The 19,871-nt window shown below is 48.6% G+C and overlaps 1 protein-coding gene across 2 annotated transcripts in view; it reads right to left on the reverse strand.

The window, feature by feature from the left end:
• Nucleotides 1-19,871, reverse strand: part of DAPK2 (death associated protein kinase 2) — a 117,686-nt gene that overhangs the window by 29,522 nt on the left and 68,293 nt on the right. For both annotated transcript variants that reach the window (XM_059372225.1, XM_059372226.1), the window contains exon 4: nt 12,952-13,090. In XM_059372225.1, the coding sequence (XP_059228208.1) occupies nt 12,952-13,090 (139 nt within the window). The remainder of the gene's footprint in view (nt 1-12,951; nt 13,091-19,871) is intronic.

Consider the following 19,871-nt stretch of genomic DNA (forward strand, 5'->3'; position numbering starts at 1 on the left):
GTTGCACTGTGCTAACCAAGCACATGACATACTTTACACCTCATCGAACCCTCCCCCCCATCTTACGCAGTGGATACCATCATTCCTCCGTTTCAGAAAGAGAAACCAAGACCGAAAGACTGACTTGTGAAGGCAAGGTTTAAACCTCTGCTGGACTGCAAAACTTCTGCTCCTATCAATAGAGGAAAGGATCTCCCTTCCCTGGAGCTCAAGTGTCCTGGGAATCTCTCCCAGGGAGAAGTGGGAATGCTGTTTGGGCCTCGCAACCTAGGGCAGCCTTGTACCCTGCTGGGTGGGCAGGCCCTGGACCCCCGTTCTGCCCTCCATCACTCACACCTTGGCCCATTTGGACCAAATGTACTTTTAGGTTCAGACCTGCCCTGACTGGGAGTAAACAGGAAAACGGCTCCTGTATCTGTAGCTCCTCTTGCTTTCGGAAGGGCTTCCTTCTCGCTATCCCAGCCCCCATGCACCCAACCCGATGCCACCCAGGAGGCAAGGCAGGGGCTGACATCGTCTGAACAATTTCCAAGGCTAGCAGCGTACATACAATGGCTCCACGTCATCTTTGCAACCGCTTGCAGGGGTAGGCACTGTCAACGTCCCCACTTCACAGATGACGAAACAGAGGCTCAGGGGGCTAAAGCACTGGCCCAAGGCCCAACACCTCATAATGGCAGAGTCTTGGGGTGGGTTTCCCAGGCTGTCCAGGCCCTGCTTGCCACCACATCACCCAGTTTGGTTAATTACCTTCAGTGGTCCCACTGACCAAGAGAGAAAGCGCAAATGCCCTGCCTGATATTTGAGGCAATGAGACTCTGCACTGAGGGTTCCATGCCACCTTCCCAGCCTCATCACCCCCCACTTCCTTGCACCTGCCCCCTCTCCCCTCCAGGTGGCTACTACTACACCCAAAGAGACAGCTCGGTTCCATCCTTTGCTCTGGCTTTTCCCCTTGCCTGGAATGCCTTTCCTACTCCTCTTCACACTTTCAGGGACTATGCCTCAACCCCGCCTCCTACTACTGCCTTACTTTTCAACGAAGCGGCCCTTGACCTTGGGCTCTAACCCCCTTGGCGCTGACAATGCTTATGAGCAAGTGGTCCTCAGTTGTAGGCTGTCTCTCGTCTTGGGACATCGCTGCTCTCCCAGGTGGTGGCCTCCCTGGGAAATTTCAGATCAGTGCTAAGTTTCTTGGCATCCCCTATGGTATCTTGTGTCCTGCACACGCCCCTGAAATATGCTAACAGGCACTGAAAGAAGTGGGAGTTAGCGGTCCTTCTCTTTCTGCCCTGTGGAAGTCCTCCACCACCCTTGGGGGGGTGCCCTAGGGCACTCCTCCCCACGGGCCGCTGTAGGGCTGGGTCAGGAGGGACCATGACTAAGGGAGGATCCCCAAGGGTAGCCTGAGGGCCAGCAAAGCAGCAGCTCCCCCAAGGGCTTTTTCTCAGCTTCTCTGCTTTCCCCTTTCCAAACAAGGTAGGGCACTAGAAAAGATCCCGGGCCTGCGTACTAGGAAATTCCGGGTTCACCTCCACCATACAAGGCCATGTGAACTGAAGCATGCCTCTTCCTCTCTCTGGGCCTCAGCACCCCCAGTTCTAAAATAGACACTGGATGAGTTCCAGAGCCCCTTCGAGCTCTAGCCTCTGTAGTTGGAAGGTGGCACAACATCCCGAGCTGGTTGGGCAAATTCCCACTCCTCTGGGCCCCAAGTAGGACATATGAAGGGCTCAGGTCTCCTGTCTCCAGGTCAGGAAGGAAGAACAGGCCACTGTGACCACAGACTGCTGGGTCCAAGCCAGGCTGCCCTCTGGAGTAGTATGATCCTATCCATCTGTCCTTCTCCAGCTTTATTTGCTTTGACCAAATACTACCCACACACTTGACATCACCTCCAAAGCATGGCTACAAGGAGGGATTCCTACAGGTGCCACCACTGCCCAGCACAGGGCTTGTGGAGTTGCTACCACGAGGCGAAACTGCCCTCACCTGTCAAAACAAACCCACCCAGCTCAGCCCACGAGGCAGGCAGCTGTGGGAGAGGCCAACATGCCCCACCGTGTCCCAGTGGATTTGATCAGAGGTGCCTGTTATGGTGCTAAACTGGAAGCTTGTCCTCCAGGCAGGACTCATGTGAGTGGGTGATTCCCCTCTCCCCCGTCCAGTACAGCGTGTCCAAGAGCCCCTGCAGGAGGAAGTCAACCTCAGGGGGCTATACAGTAAGGTGCAAAGGCTTGAGCTTAGAGTCAGGCAGGTCAAGGTTCAAATCTCAGCTCTGTCACTCACAGTGAAACCTGGTCAAAGTCAATGGACCTCTTGCAGCCTTGGTTTCCCATCTGTAAAATGGGGCAATACCTTCACGGCATAGGGCTGTTCTAAAGATCCAGAGAGATGGTCCATGGAAGGATCGATGCCCAGCAAGATTTCAAGTAATGGTGGCTATGTCCATTCGTTCCTCTCTGGGATGGAGCAAGGACAACAGTCATCCCCAGGAAACTTACTGAATCCCTGCTGAATCACCTGTGCACCACTGTAGAATATGCCCTCTCCCTGACCTGCCTCCTGTCCCATGCATCCTCACCCCCATGTCACCCATACACTGTTCACAGTGTTGAAGCTGAGATCATTAAGTCCTATCATGCTGCAGAGCAGCTCACAGAGGTCAAGAAACTGCCAAGGTCACTGAACGAGGAGGAGAGCCCAAGTCTGTTGACCTCCGCCCAGTGTCTTCTCCACGTGCCTGTCACTGGGCGAGGCTGCTTAGCTCAGCCAAGCGGGGTACCGGCCAGACACAGAAGCTGCTTATGAACCTTCATTGCAAATGTGGAGCATGGCCCCAGGAAGTGCTGGGCAACCTGAGCCAGGAAGGATGCCTGCTGCCAGACCTCTAGGGGCAGGTTTCCATGGAGATGCAGCAAACTCTTCCCCTGGCACCCTATAGATGAGCCCACAGGCAGCCCCTTCCCACAAGCCTCCAGTGTGGCACATGCACAAGGTCCCCTCCACCTGGCAGTCAAGGCTTTCCTACCTCTGGAAACTCACCCCTCCGCCACATCCTAACCAACCTCCTAATCACCCTTACACCACCCTACAGTTAGCTCTGCTGGAATGGCCTTCCTCACGAGCTTCTTCCCGTCCCCACTGCCAGCTCTGACACATTCATTCTGGAACAAGTTCCATGACCCCCTCCCCTCCAACACTTCCAACTAGTTGTTTCCCCCCAGCACCTGCCTGTTAACCTGACACACCTCTGGCGGCGAATCAACTGCACTATAATTCCTTGTGTGTCCTCTCCCCACTGTTCTGAAGCCCCAGGAGAAGGACAGGGGCCCTGCCTCTCATTTCTACCCCCTGCACCCAAGAGTGGCTGGCATCGCAATTCCTGGGTGCTCAGGAACTATTTCCTGCCCAAATGAACAACCAGCACAGTCACATATGCATCTCTTGGACCTTCTGCTTTTAGGGAATCAAAATAGATAATGGCTAAGAGCCTTGGAACCTGGGTTCCAATCCCAGTTTGGCCATTTACCAGTCTGACACTGGGAAAGTCACTTAGGTGGGCAGCTGCAGGTTGCTCACCCATTAATTAGTAATGATGATCCAACTACCTCACGAGGGTTACCAAGAGGATCAAACAGGACCTATAAAGTGACCCATAGCTGTTAGCATCCCCTCGACGAATATTTCCTTGGTCATGTCTCTTCTTCCCCAGAATGAGGGTCTTTATCATCTGCCTTCCTTCTCAGCCGAAATTCTGTCTCCCCCAGCAAGTTTCATCTAAATAGCCAGCCTAGTGCTCCTTCCTTCTCCCACCTTCACATGTGTGCAGCAACCTCACCCCACAGCCCCAGTCAAGGCCAAGAGCCTGTGTGTTCATCCCACCTTCCCGACCAGATCGCCCAATTGCAGAGAGCAGGCCTGTTTTGCATGCTCTGTGTTCCTAAAAGCACCCAGCCTAGGGTTTTGGTATAGCACAGCCTATAGCATTTAGTTTCCAAAGCATTCATACTCATTTGATTCTCACTGTCCAAGACAGGTACTATCATCAACCCCATTTTACAGATGAAGTAACTGAGGCTCACAGAGGTTAAGCGCTTGCTCAAGGTGCCTCAGTAATAAGTAGTACAGCTGAGGTTCAAGCTCTGGCAGACTCCAGATCCTGTGTGCTCTCTTGTCTCTTGTGTCACCTCCTTCCTCTAGTTGATGCAAGGGAGCCTGCTGGGGTCACCCCTGCCTGCTGCCCAAGTGGGCATGTCCACCTTGGCTCTGGTGCCTCAGCAGCTTCCTATCCCAGCTCCTTGTTATTTCCCAGAAAACCCACAGAAGTGGCTTCGGAAAGGACCCCAAATTCGATCGCATTTGGATTTGTATTTTTCTTTTTTTTAAGATTATTTATTTATTTATTTGACAGACAGGAGATCACAAGTAGGGAGAGAGGCAGGCAGAGAGAGAGGGAGGAGGAAGCAGGCTCTCCGCTGAGCAGAGAGCCCAATGTGGGGCTCGATCCCAGGACCCCAGGACCATGACCTGAGCCGAAGGCAGAGGCTTTAACCCACGGAGCCACCCAGGTGCCCCTCGCATTTGGATTTGTTAAACCACAGCTTCTGGCCACACACTCATGGCCTCCTTCTGACCTCCCATGCATCCTCACTCCCATGTCACCCCTACGCTGTTCACAGTGTTGAAGCTGCAAGGGCCCCCAGAGATCATTAAGTCCCAAGCTGCAGAGCAGCCTGTGAGCTGTGACCTGGTCAAGAAACTGCAAAGGCCACTGAGTGAGGAGCAGAGCCCAAACCTGTCTGGTAAAGCAAAACGGAAAACCTACTCTAGCTACCTACTCTTTCCCTAGGCTCTGTGACATGGAGAGAAATAAAAATTCACTTTTAAGGGCATTCCAGGACGACTGGCTTTGGGCCTTGGGCCAACTAGCAATGTTGGCCCTATGGTTTGTGCCAAACTAACATTTGGGGTGGGCTTTCCCCACACATCACCTTATTGGATCCTCACAGCCACCAAGCTGTGGATGCCTGGTGTCCTCATTTAACCAGTGAGGAAACTGGACCTCTCTGAGCCTTGGCCCCTGGTCTGCAAAACGGGAATATTACTGTGGTAAGGTTCTAGGAGCCCTCAAGTAACCTCTTCTTTCTATAAAATGGGCATGACAGCAGACCCTCCCTCACAGGTGGCTGCATGGATTAAATGGTAAACACATTCCCAGCACTCAGACAGGAGCCTTCATGTTTTCGAGGTGCCCAGTAACCACCAGCTCCCATTGTTGTTACTACACCACTGACAACAGTCAGCCTGCCTATAACACGATCCTGTTTACAAAGTGCTCTCATGTTGTGGGCAAAGGCTCAGAGAGCCAGGGAGCTGTTGGAGCTGGTGCCTATTGGCCCATGACAGCCCAGGAACTGTGTGAGCCAGCTGATAAAGAGAGCCACATTAACTATATTATTTTAATATTAAAATTAAATTTTATAAACTGATTTTTGAAATCAGTCAGATGAAAAACAATACTTAAAACTCATTGCTTCCTAATTTTAAAAATTGTGTTCTAGTATTCTCTGTGCTTTTGAGGTCATCTCTATCCCTTATCTCTGAACTGGGGAAATCCTAAATAAGGCTATGCTACTGCTCCCCTCTTCCAAACTCTGGTCAGTGGCACGTTGGTACCTTGAAATTGTGGGCCGGGCTTGGGGGGATATTGACACCATGGAAAGAGGCAGACACTACAGATCAGAACCTGATTTATTATCTTTTTGATTCTAGACTTAAGACGTGCTGGAGAAGATCACTTAATAATGTAGCTGAAACTTAAAAGGGTGCCGTGTATGTAGCTGTTGTTTTGTGAATAGCACAGAAACAGAGGACATATTTTTTTAGTATTTGGAAACTATTATCTAATCCAGCCAAGAAGTCATTCCAGTCATTGACAAATAAGCAAAGTTCTAACACATGTCTTCATTGTTTCATTTTTCACCCTACTTGTTAAACTTCGTAGACAAAAATATCAACCAACATTCTGGTCAGAATTACACTTGGGTGTCAACTGCATCCCTAGGTTGGCTCTTGATACAAAAGTTTGGCAGAACCCAAAGGAAATGTTGTATGAGAAAATTGGTTCTCTGGGATTTACCAAAGAAAGTATCATATATTTTTATTGTTTGTAGGTTGTGTTACAAACCTTTACATGATAAAATTCATGATATGTGTGTGTGTGTGTGTGTGTGTGTCCATACACTTGATTTCTGGAGATCTGGCTGTTACCAGAATACTACTGCACAGAACCTTAGGCTAGGAGATGCTCAACCCCCAATCTTCTCCTCTTTCTACTTCACCATGCGGCCCCCTGCTGTATCTCGTAAGAGTCACCTGGTTGGCTTAATGCTCCTGTTGCAAAGTATCTGTATTTCAACTCCTTCATTTTTGTTTTCTTTCTTTCTTTCTTTTTTTTTTTTTAAGATTTTATTTATTTATTTGACAGAGAGAGACACAGCGAGAGAGGGAACACAAGCAGGGGGAGTGAGAGAGGGAGAAGCAGGCCTCCTGCCAAGCAGGGAGCCTAATGCAGGGCTCTATCCCAGGACCCCAGGATCACGACCAGAGCCAAAGGCATCTAGATGCCTAAGGACTGAGCCACGCAGGCGCCCCTCATTTTTGTTTTCTTAAAGGTTTTCTTTCTTTCTTTCTTTCTTTTTTAAAAAGTAATCTCTTCCCCCAACGTAGGGCTTCAACTCACAAGCCTGATGTCAAGAGCTGCACGCTCCACCAACTGAGCCAGCCAGGTGCCCCTCAACTCTTTTAATTATGCCTCTCCGTACTTACTATTTGCCACATTTTGTACTTTCCCTCCACTATTTAGAAGTTCAGTTTCCTCAGCTCACTCCTTCCGGGGTTACCCTAAGGGGGCCTGGCAAGAGTGGAAAATACAGCCAGCATTTATTTCTAGGGCTCTAGGCTCAGTCTGATGCATGGGGTTGCACTGAAGGGGCCCAAGGGCTACACTCGGAGGCTGGGGCACAAGCTAAGATTGGCATCTGAGGAACAGGAAACAAGGTCTTCCCCTAAAAATGCACCGAGAAGGTAAGGCAATCAGGAAAGACTTGTATAAAAGTTTCTACAGTAAAGTAAAATACTTTAGAGCACATGTGGGCTCCTTGGGTTAAAATGTAAAGTAGAAAAAAAGCATAAGAGAAAATTATAAAAGTAGTATAGTTATAAGCATCCTAAAATGAACACATACGCACACCTGTTCAAAAAGCTGGAGAAAATAGACCAATTGTTAATGGTTGTTTTGGAGTAGAAAGTCTATGGGTAACTTCTTTGCAAGTTTCTGTGTCTTCTATGAGCTACTACTTTTTATGACAGCATAAAAGACCATCCTTCAGTTAAAAAATGCTAAGGGGTACCTTTGGGTCATCCCTTTCCCATGTTCTTGTCATTACTGGCCTACTCTCTCCCAGCTATCCTCTCTGCGCTGCCAGAATTATCTTTCAAAATCAGAAATAAAATCATGTGCATCCATTCATGAAAGGTCTTCTATTAATTTTCTTAAGTGTGATAATGGTGGTAGGTTGGTAGGAGCCTGACCTGAATCTTGGGAGATCCCTGTAGAAATACCGAGAGTGAAATGTCAGGATGGCTAGAATTTTCTTTCAAATTATACCAACGTTTTAAAGAATCACATATATTTTTTATTTTAATTTTTATTTAAAATGGTTTTAATTTTAAAAGTATACATGTACTATGTGTACATGTCTGTGTGTAGATACACATATATAAAAATACTTTTATATAAATATACATTTTTCTTTTTTAAAGAGAGAAGGAGGTAAAGCAAATGTGCCTACATGTCGAATCTAGGGGGAAGGTGTAATGGTGGCCATTATATTCTTCCAATTTTTCTGATATGTTTTCATAATAAAAAATTTTGAGGGAAAAAGCCTCCCATGGTCTGCTTTGACAGACCGTGGTCTGGCCTGCACCTTCACAATCTCACTGTACTTGATCCCGTCAGTTAAATCTCTGCCATGACTCGCCTTTGCTTCATGCTGCCAGGTTTTGGTATGGAAACAGCCTCCTTCTTATAAGTTCTACTTTCAAACACATGCACATTTTATAGCAACTAATAAAATATACATTTTTTAAAATATGAGGAATAACTTATTAGAAATAACGTAACCAGATGAGAAATTAACTGTGTGAAGGAGAAATGCATGGCATGGTACAGACCTTTGGATTGATAATATGTCAGAGGCATGGCCCAAGGAAGTAAGAAATTTATGCTGTTCAGAATCTGGGGAAAGAAAAGCTCGTGGCACCCAGATTGGCTTAGTGTTTCCTCATTGGCTGAGTTCAAGCCCCAGCTCTGTCACTTAATACCTGTGTGATCCTGGACAAGTTATTTAACCTCTCTGAATCTCAATTGCCTTGTGTGTAAAAAAAGGACAATACTTTGTACCTCCATGCATGGCCACAAGGATCAAATGAGAGAACAAATGTATAAGCATGCTATATTGTAGAAAGTGCCATAAACATTCAAAATATTATTAGTATCATTCCTATGAAAGCTTGACGAGCAGACCCCATCATGTCACGAATGTAAAAAATAGCTCAAAGGATAATCAGAGCATTGAGGAATTTGGATTTTGGGTACTTTGTTTACAAATTCAAAATTCACTTCTTAATGCTATTTATATAAACCAAAAGCCCCATGAGAGTTCTAGGTTCCTGGCTTGCATATAATTTCATTCAATCCTCATGGTGTGTGCTGAAAATACCAGTAAGACCTGAAGATGACCTTCCATTTTTGAATTCTCCAGCTGGTTTGGGGTGTAGGGGAGACACACCCATACTCAGAAGGGAAACTCCCAAATCTAAAATAAACACAAAACCACACAAACCTGCCCTCTATAAGACCTTCATTTGTGCTGGGATGGCATGCCAAGGTGAGGTTTCCGGGCAGTACTGAGGGTAAGCCACCATGCAGACGCCATGTCTGAAGGAACACCAGGTGCTAGGTGGTACTGAGGGGCAGTCAGCCCTAGGGTTCCTTCCATCCAGGCAAGCACAGGGCAACAGCATCTACCTTCACCACCTACAACCACCCACATCAATGGGCCTTTCTGGGGTATATTTACAACACACACTGGCATGGTATTCCCTCTGCTGAGTCAGAACACTTACCCCCTGGAAGTGAGATTTTGCTGGCGAGAGTCATGGTTAGCTTTCATTTCAGGTGGCCTCCCCACTGAGTCCCACCATGGCCACCTCCTAGTAGACAGTGGACCCTTGGAAAGCAGGTGCCCTATTGCACTGATGTTTGACACTCTATTCCTGGGCATATGACAGTCCCTCAATAAATGTTCACACCATGGGACTAAAACCTGCCTGTAGCCTCTTTTGCATTTTCCAGGTGACATGAAAGGGCCATGCACACATCTGGTCTTACCAAGGCATTCATCCCTTTCTTCATGTGCCAGCGATGGTGCTAGATATAAACAGCAGAAAGTGAGTGAGAGCAACAGATACTCCCAGCAGAAGGCTGTACAAAGGGCAACTGAATCAGAGAGGCAGGTTCATTCTAAGTTATGGTTTGGGAGGTAGCAGTGATGGGAAAGTCTTCCCAGAGGAAGTAGTGTTTCTGCTGGGCCTAGAAGGGCAAGCAGGAAGGAAGCCTATGGCCAGAGAAAAGGAGGAGCAGCAGCTTCCTGGATGGGAACAGCCTGAACAAAGGAGGAGAGAGGCCAGAATACAGATCTGTCATCTTGTTGCCTGGAGCTAGAGTTTTGGAGGGGGTGGGAGGGTGGGGAAGGTGGATGAGGTCAGAATCAGACCTGAATGTCATGCTGACAATGGGTTCCTTTATCCTACAGATGACAAGGACCGACCCATCACAAATTTCTGGGCAGCAGCCTGCCTTGATCTGTTTTCCCAAGACTGCTTATCATATGGTAATTGGTACATTTATTGTTCTCTGCCACAAGGCTGGGAGCATGTCAGTTTTGACATGGGGCCGGGGATGGAGCCTCACCTCTCCAGCCTCTCTAGCACTGTGACGGAACAAGAAGAGCTTATCGGCTAGCAGTCCCAGGAGAAGCCATTCGTATTCCAGAGAGCTGCTCCTCCTCCATCACCTGCCCCTTCAAGCTGGAAGGTGAGCATGGAGAACAGGTCACAGGTAGGGGCCTGGAGACAACAGGGTGGCTGTGTTCGTGGGACCACAAGACTAGCCTGACTCACTTGGTGAGGAGTACGAGAATACAAGTGTTGAGGAAAGCAGAGGCACCTCAAAGAGAATGAAAATCAGGAAGAAAAATATATCCATGAATAATGATTTTTAGATGGTGGGAAACAACATGGAACCACCCCACCCCCCACCCCAAGCTACCAGCTGGACTTTCTACATCATCCACTCTAGCTGGTGGAAAGTTCCAGCTGGGGGCACACATACCCACATTCTGGCTCCAGGGATGTCTACCCCATCATGAGGTAACACAGCTACTACTCATCACTTCCTGGAGTTGCTCAGCTGGGCCTGGGCCAAGGGACCACGGATGGGGGCGGAGGGGCCAGAAGGCTCAGCATTTGCACAGCTCTAAGGACAAGAGGCCAAGATAGGGGTTAGCAGCAGCCTCGCCCTGCGCACATTTGAGGCAACCCAGACTGTCTCCAGGTGGTGGAAAGCAGCCAGACTGAGCCCAGGAGCCAGACATGCCCCAGCAGCCATCAATCTCAACTCTCTGCTGGGCAGTTGAGAACTGCATTAGCAGGCCTGTTTTCCTAGTCTGATGGGCCCAAAATCCTGTAACAAGAGTTGTGTTTTCTTTTCCTCTCTGCTGGGAGGGGAAATAACAATGGCAGGTACTATTACAGAGTGCTACAGGGAGTCAGCTAATGCCGCTTCTCTTTAACCCCGGCAGCAACTGTGCCAGGTGGGGATTATTGCCTGTGTTGAAGCTGAACGACTAAGGCTCAGGGGTATCCCGGTATACAGCAGAGTGAAGACCAAACCCCTGGCCTGGCCGCCTCCAAGCCAACACTCCCCTCCCCACAGCAGCCACACAAGCAAGTTAAAGACTTCTTTTCTTCTTCTTCCTCTTCTCCTTCTTCTTCTTCTTTTATTTATTTATTTGACAGAGAGAGAGACAGTTAGCGAGGGAACATAAGCAGGGGGAGTGGGAGAGGGAGAAGCAGGCTTCCCGCTGAGCAGGAAGCCCCATGTGGGGGATCATGACCTGAGCCGAAGGCAGATGCTTAATGACTGAGCCACCCAGGAGCAAGTTATTAAACAGCATGAAGGGGCTACCGTCATGGTACCTATGGGATTACAATTCCTCCTACCTCTACCAGACCTGGTAGAGAAAAGACAAAGAGTGAGGCCAGGCTCCTGGAAGCAGTCAAGACACAGAAAACAACAAGTTAACTGTCCACAGTACTGTCAGGAGGGATACACAAGAGCAATTCAGGTAGACGGTTTCCCACTCAGAGTGTTACCACTCCGAAGGCCAAAGGCCGGCTCAGGCCACACCCTCACCAGATTAGGGTACTAGCCTCCCAGCTAGGCCCCAGCTAGCCTCCAGGTGTCCCCATTCTATCCAACCTTTCAGCCAGAGAGAGATCCTTCCGAAACACACATCCGCTCACCTCACCTCCATGTTCCCTCCCTACCCCACTCCCTACTCTGTAGCCCTCAGGGTCAAGTTCAACCTCTTTGGTTTAGCTCTCACACCCTTGTATGCCTTGTGCTCTCCTCCTGGCTTGTTCATTCTGTCATTCAGAACATCTACTCTTTGCTGGTACTTTCCTGAATACACTGTGCTCTTTCCAGACCATATACACTGCTAGCCTCTCTTCCTCAGAAGACCCTTCACCTTTGGTAACCCCTGCCAGTCCTTCTAAACTCAACTCAAATATCACCTCTTCCAGGAAGCCCTCTGGGATACCTCAGTCTGACTCAGATGCCCTCTCCTTTGAGCTCCCCAACTCCCCTATACTTCCTCCTATCGCAGCACTTAAGAGTTGTTAGGTTTCTTTCCTGTCTCCTGTACTAGGTTTCCTAGAAAAGAGGAACTGAGCCTAGACAGGGCCTTAGTTGGTTTGTATATCTGTAGAAATACCTAGGCACACGGCACAATGCTTGAAACACAATAGGACTTTCTGGATAGAAAACTGAACGGGGTTTTCCCCCCACACCCGCCCCTGGGTAAATAGGTCTCTCTGATCCCGGGTTAGAGGATCTTTATGCTTCAGGGGCCTGTAAAGGCTCATTAGTCCACTAAACTGAGCTCAGTTACTACGGGAACTGATCCTTCTACTTTGACCACATTCTTGCTTTCTGAGCTCCTATGTGGTTGCAGTGAACTTTCTCAACCCTGATTACCAGTTACCACAAATGATCAGTGCCCCTTGGAAGCAGCTTTGTGGCCACGTTAGGAGATGGGAACAGGGAGGGCAGCCAGCGGTCCCTAGGCTCCAAGACTGATGACCTCTGGGCCAGGGGCCCTGGAGGCTGTGCGGGGCCCAGACAGCCAGCAGACCCTGGCAGTGCTTGCCTGAATGCTAAGACTTCTGCCTCTTCCTGAGTTCGTTCTTGGTTACTGATGAGTCCAGCCTTGTGACATGTGCTTGGTTTCACGTTTCCTGTCAGTGGTCTACTATTTAAAAATGACACCCCACCTACTACTGTCTGAAAGAGATAAGGTACCTGTGGTCTGAAGAAGCAGCTTCTTGCAACCAGCCCCTCTGTGAAGAAAGCCTGATAATGCAAAATGAAACCGAGGGACGCCTCCTGAGGCATCATATTTTTCTTAGGAGCTCAGAGTTTTCCATGGCAAGATGAGGGAGGATGGCCAAAGGGGCGCTGATCCCTTCCTAGCAGTAATGTCAGAAGGGACAGGGCCCGTTCTTCCTACAATGATTCTTTTCCCACATCCCCTCACTGACCTTGAGATCAAAGTGAGCAATCTTCTTGGCATGAAGGTAGTTCACACCATCCAGGATTTGCTTGATGAAGCTGGTGGCCTCTTCCTCACTCAGCGACTCCTTCTGGGCCAGGAAGTCAAAGAGCTCTCCTCCCGACACTCTGCAAGATACCAGTGGTGGGGTGGGGGCCAGGCCGTGGGTGCAGCTCCTAACCAGGACCCCAACCATTTGGACATACAGCAGGATCCCCTCACCCATCTTTGGGGTTCTGTCCAACCAGCACCAGGAACCGACTTTGCTTCTATTTACTGCATTCTTCCCTTTGGATCATAAGGGCAGGAACTGCTCTTAGGGGGTCACCAGAAGGATCTCGGGTTACCCTTGGTATTACCTCTCCCCACCCCGTGACTGAGGGGACAGAGGATAGAAACAGTGCTGTGCAGTGACAAAGAGGAACATATGCTGGGCCAGAAACTGGAGGCTCAGGTTTTAGTCCAGCTCTGCCACTCACCTTGGGCAATTCCCTTTCCCCCTTCAGGCAGATCTTAGTTTCCTTACCTGCAGGATGAGCAGATTGAGAAAGATGGCTCCTGAGCCCTTTCTTTCATTTTACAAAAGATGGCCTCCTCAAAGCTCAAGGGAATCTAGACCCATTTAAAAACCTCACCCTCCCCTCTCTTGCACCTTATGGTAGATAGGGCAGGAATGGAGGCCCACAGAGCAAAAACAACCTCCCCTGTAAATACTAGTTTACAGGTTTTTTTTTTCTTCCCCACCCCCCACTCCTGCCTAGTTTACAGTTTTATCAGAATTAGGAATTTGGGGTTGCCAGATAAAATAGGGGATTCTTATTCACTAAATCTGATAGCCCTACTGGGTTTGTTTGTTCTCTGATGGATGCTAGGGTATCCAGCCAGGATGTGCTTCTCTGGGGCTGGGACAGAGCCAAGAGTCATCCCAGGGAAAGATATTAGGAAGAGATCTGGACCAAAGTGTCCAAGAACTCAGGATCACCTGAGGAACCTGCTTTAAATGCATATCCCAGGTCCTACCACAGACCCTAACAAATTAGATTCTCCAGCCCCTAAGCCTTGGAACCTATATTTTTACAATAAAAAAATAATACTAGTTAATTCATATTCATTGAATACTTACTCTGTGCATAATGTATACTTAAGGCATATTATCTCATTTAACCATCACAATACCTTACGAGCTAAGAGCTAGTATTGCCTACTTGAAAAAACAGAGGCTGTCTCTATGTTTGAAAAAACAGAGGCCCAAGGTCATGGAGCTAGTAAGTGGCATTCAGGATTCAAACCCAGGCAGGATGACTTTCAACCACTCTACATCATATCGAGTGTCCTCAGATGATTCTTAAATGGCCAGAATGGCTTCTGTCCCAATTTGGGGACTCACTTATACCCTACTGCCTAGTTCATCCTAAACAAAGAGCACCAAAATGTCCTTTTTCACTGTTCTTTAAAAATGTTCAGAAGCGGGACGCCTGGGTGGCTCAGTGGGTTAAGCCTCTGCCTTCGGCTCAGGTCATGATCCTGGGGTCCTGGGATAGAGCCCCGCATTGGGCTCTCTGCTCAGCAGGGAGTCTGCTTCCCTTCCTCTCTCTGCCTGCCTCTCGGCCTACTTGTGGTCTCTCTCTGTCAAATAAATAAATAAAAATCTTAAAAAAAAAAATGTTCAGAAGTACCCACGGAACCACTCTTCAATCTCAGTGTCATGAAAAACAGAACCCCTGGACATGATGGGGTACCAAGAACAAGCACACAGCAACACCCATGACGTTATCTCACACCCACCTCTGCTTCAGCCTCTCGCTCCGTGCTAGCTAACAGAACTTTCTGCCGTGATGGAAATGTGTTCTATGAACACTGTCCAATATAGCCACTAGTCACATGTGGCTACTGAGCATCGAGAGGAACTGAATTTTAAATTTTATTTCATTTGAAATCATTTTCATTCAAAAACTGAAGGGGTATAAAATAGTTTACTCCAAACACAACTTTATTGTTTTGATAGGATCATATTTCACGCTAACCATTACATGAGAATGAGCTAAATGTGCTGTAAGTGTAAAAAACACACTAAGTTTTGAAGATGGAATATGGAAAAAAGAATGTGAAATATCTCATTAACGATTTTGATATCGATTACATATTAAAATGATATATATATAGGAGTAAATAAAAATATGATAAAAATTAATTCACCTATTTCTTTTTACTTATTATTCAAGGTGGCTAATAGAAAATCTCAAATCACATATATGGTTCATATTCTATTTCTCTTGAACTGTGCCAATATGGAGGTTATCTCCTTTAGATCTAGCCATTAGGTTACAGGAAATGCAAGACATAGAGGAACGAGTTCACTAACAGCATGAGGAAGGAATAAGCCAAATCCAGGCTGTGAGACAATCAACAGGACAAATGACCAAGTTTTTCCAACAAATCAATAGCATCAAGGAAGAAGGGGAAAGAAAACTGGTACAGGAGAAATGAGACGGAAGAGACAAAAGAACCAGATTCAGTGTGCAGACCTCACTTGGATGCTAATTCAAATAAAACAACCATAAAAAGATATCTCTGGGTCAATCAGAGGAAACATCACTATGGACTGCAGCGTAGACAGCCTCGGTGGTCCCGAGGCCCAACTGGATAATTCTGTCATGGGATAGATACACGATGGCCACATTTTAAAAAACTGTCATCAATGAGAGATGCACACTAGAATGTTTATATGTAAAGTGACATTTTGTCTGAGAGTTGCTCTACAATATTCCAGCAAACAATCAGCTAGGGTAGGGGCAGGTGGGGGGAGTAGGAGTTTTAGATAAAACAAGACTGGCAAAACGTTGATCATTTGAAGCTGGGTGATGGGCATATGAGCATTCCTTACATTTTTCTCTCTACTTTTGTGTATTTGAAATCCACTATAATCAGAAGTTAGCAGTAAACTTCCACAGTGGGGGGTGGGGGCAGACTCTGGGATCTCCCTCAGCCGCCTTCCCACATTATGACCATCATCGCCTGGCAGTTCCTCCATAACAGATGAGGAAACCGAGGCCCACAGGAGGGAAGTGGCCATGCAAGGTCTCTCAGCAGGGGAGTGTGCGGTCAAGGCCATGTCCAGGCCCCCGCTGCTGTCCAACACTGTCTCCTCGGGCGAACATGTGACTGGGGAGGAGCTGCCCTAACCCTCTCAGCCATGCCTGTCAGGGACTGGGGGTAATGAGGATGTCTACATGCTCACCTCGTTCTGAAGAGCAAATGGGCTGGTGCTATAAGGAAGGCACTCAGCCCAGTGACCAGCATGTGTCAGCACTCCACCAGCAGGGCTTCCGCCATGAGGTATTGTTTGTCACATGTGGTTAGTGTGGGAGAAGGCGCTGGGGATGCAGTGAGGCTTGGGAAGGGCCTGGCCAGGGGAGTACGGGAAATGAGCAAAGGCCCAGAGACGGGCGGGAGTGGGGGGATGCGTATAGGGCATGTATGTGGCAGGAAATCCCTGGGCCTGGCCAGCCTTGGAGGTGAGGGGCAGGCCTGCTGGTGCACTGGTTCTGTGGCTGCCTAGCACATCACTCTCCACCTTAGTCTTCTCTCATCTGTCAAATGGGGTTAAAAATATCTCCTTCTGGCAGACAGATGAATGTCAGAAAGAAGACCCTGTTCCTGCTGGGGTGTGAGCTTCTCAAGGGCAGGAGTCATGATCAGGTCCTCATCTTTCTGGCTAGTGTCTGCCGCATAAGAGATGCTGAGTCAATATTTAGAGAAAGTGGGGGTGGTGGTAAAGGGGTGAAGAGAGCCTGAGAGAGGTGCCAGTGAGATGGCGCCTGAGAGCTTGTTGGCTGCTAGAGCCTCACTGTCCCTCTACTCCCTCAGCTGGGCACAGCCCGAGGTGGCTGCCTCAGTGTTGGGATGAGGCTGGTGCACTATTTCTCCATGTGTCTCGGGGGTGAGGCCATTCTCTGCCCTACCGCCTCCTGGGCAGGTGCTGGAAAGTGGAGCCTCCTGTTAGCTGCTGAAGGAGTAACCCTGAGTCCAGTCAAAGAACCAGGACGGTGGTCCCAATCCTTCCCTAACATAGATCCAACCTTCCCCTGAGGGTATGGCATGGGAGAATCCCTGGGCCTGGCTTTTCTTCTTGCAAAACAGGAATGAGGATGGGGTACCTGGGCAGCTCAGTGGGTTAAGCCTCTGCCTTCGGCTCAGGTCATGATCTTGGGGTCCTGGGATCGAGCCCTGCATTGGGCTCTCTGCTCAACAGGGAGGGAGCCTGCTTCCCCTTCTCTCTCTGCCTGCCTCTCTGCCTACTTGTGATTTCTCTCTCTCTCTCTCTGTCAAATGAATAAATAAAATATTTTTTAAAAAACAAATTTTTTAAAAAGAGTAAAAAAAAAAAACCCAGCCTATGGCCCCCGGGAGTGGGGAATCTTGCTGTAGGGTTGGACAAGTGCTATGAGACCCCTGATGAAGTCCTGGAAGTAAACACCACACACCATATCGTTGTCAGGTGTGCCGGTGGTGGAAGGGCATTTGACTCCAAGTCTACTCAAAGTTTGCCACCTGTGCTTCCCCTGAGCATTCTCTCCCTTGAAACTCACATCCCCCCAGAGGGGTAGATGGAACTTCTGTCCTGATTTTTCAAATGAGAAACAGAGGCCCGAAGAGAGTAAGACTTGCCCAACGTCACACAGTAAGTCACAGAACCAAAATTCAGAGCCGCATCTTCTCAGCCCCAGTCTACCATGTCTTTCTCACCACACTGTCTCCACATTATAAAGCCTGACTTAGTGCCATGAGGAAAGCTCAAAGCCTCCCCAAGTAGTGGGCAGTCCTCTGACATCCCTGTTCAGCCGCATTGGATCCCTCATATCACGCTATTGTTAGCTGTCTGTCTCTCTCCCCAGCTACGTTATGTTCACTTCCACAGCACCTTGTGTAACAAAGGCATTCAATAGAAGGTAGGTGGTTAAAAGAACAAAGGGGAAAAAGCATTAAAACTCTCAGCATGATATAGGATATTCCATATCATACAGAAGTGACACCGTGGCATCGGCAAGAGACCTGTCCGGAGCCCTGTGCCCATGTTCAAATCCACAGCGTCCCCTCTTGCTGGCCCTTGCTTTCCGTCCTTCCAGCCCCTGCTGGGTTCTGTGAGGCTGCTGCCTCAGGCATATCCTAGCCCTTCTTACCTTAAATAGAAAGCTCCCCAAGTGTGAAAGAATCTCGTGATAATGGGGATGTGTGTCCTGTCACCCAGAGCCACCGATGTGAAGGCCCAGGCTGGGTGAGGACTTTGGGAGACAGTCATCAGCCACTCCATTTGAAGGTGTGATCTGGGCAGGAGACCGGGTAACCCATGGTCTCCTTCGGATAAAGGAGGGAATAGCCACAGGAGTCCCCAGACTCTCCGCCGAGAGTCCTGGAAGCGTGGAAGACTGATGAGGTCACCACGGTAAATGTCCAAGTCTGGACACCCAGGCTGGGGACACTCACATCAGTGCCCTGGCAGCTCTCCTCAAGGTTTTATTCATTTTCCCCTTAACACAGCTTTTCCCAAGGGCTTCTCAGCCCCCAAACCTCTTTCCTGGAGCTTCCTGTCTCCTCCCAAAGGTCTCTCCTCTCACATCCCAAAGCTCTTTAGCTTAAAGATGAAAAGCAAAACCTAATAGTCTGAGCCTCTTGTCCTGTCCTCTCAGCATCCCCAGGATCAGTCCCTTCCGGGTCTGCTGATCTCCCTTCTTGCAGTTGTTCTGCCTGCTGGAAACACTTCCCTGACTGGTTTGTGAACGTGCGCTAAAACGATCTGCGTGGGCAGTGATTGAGGAAGGATGCTGCTAGAGCTGCTCAGGGCCAGGAAACAGCACTCAATCTGGGGCACTGGGAAGCACTGCCCACACGCTGGGGCGCTCTGCCGGGTCATTCTCTCCAATGCAACCGCCCGGGTCTTGCTTTCCATTCGCTGGGGATCCGGGAGGTACTAGAGCCATCGGGCTTGGATGGAGGGCCTGTCCAAACTCCTAGGGCTGACTTACATTTTCCAGAGCACACTCCACATATGACATGAGTTAATCTATTGAGATTTTGAAAATATTCTTTATGGTATACAGAAGTCAGCTTATATGGCAAAACCGAATCCTTCCCATCTTTGCCTTCAACAGTCCTGACTGGAGGCAGTTGCTGCTAAGGATGGATGGGGGAACAACTGCTAAAAGGGACTCAAATCGGGACTGGGCATGTCCTCTGAGAACCGGTCACTTTAATAGAAAGCAGAGTGTGCCAGGCACTGGACCGCAGTTGCCGAGAGGGGCAGTGGGATTGGGGTAGACCTATCCATAAAACCTGCCATTTCAACTGAACAGGCAGGCACTAATACTCATGTTCCAGCACTGGGCAAACCCACTGACCTATTAGGTTACCATGAGGACCGGGCTGCCAAAGGCTGCTGAACAGCCCAAGAGGGGTCACCAAGTCCAACCATCAAAAAGCCCACAAAAAGTCTTTCTCTGTCAGGAGATCCTCCCTCTCAGACCCCAGTGAGAGCAGTGAGACAGCTTGAAAGAAAAGAAGGAGACAGAGAAACTATAAGTACACAGAACGGAACAAGCATGGCAGCTTGCGCTGGTGACAACCAGTGGTATGGACAGTGACAGCTCACTAGAAGAGGGCACATAACTGTCACGGACCAGGAGCCTTGCTGGGAGAAACGGAGACATCTCAAGAGCATCCCAGACCCCAACTCCTAGGGTTTTACAAACAGAGAGAAGCAGGCGATTTCCCCTGCAATTAAAGAATAAAATTCTTTCATTTTATGAAAATGATCCCCTTCCTGGGGACTGATCCAAAAGGATTATTTCAAACAAACAAACAAACAAACAAAACGTGGGAAATTATGAGAAGAAAGCTGTTTCATGGCCATAA

This window comes from Mustela nigripes, chromosome 13 (assembly GCF_022355385.1).
Source record: "Mustela nigripes isolate SB6536 chromosome 13, MUSNIG.SB6536, whole genome shotgun sequence".
Classification (NCBI taxonomy): Eukaryota; Metazoa; Chordata; class Mammalia; order Carnivora; family Mustelidae; genus Mustela; species Mustela nigripes.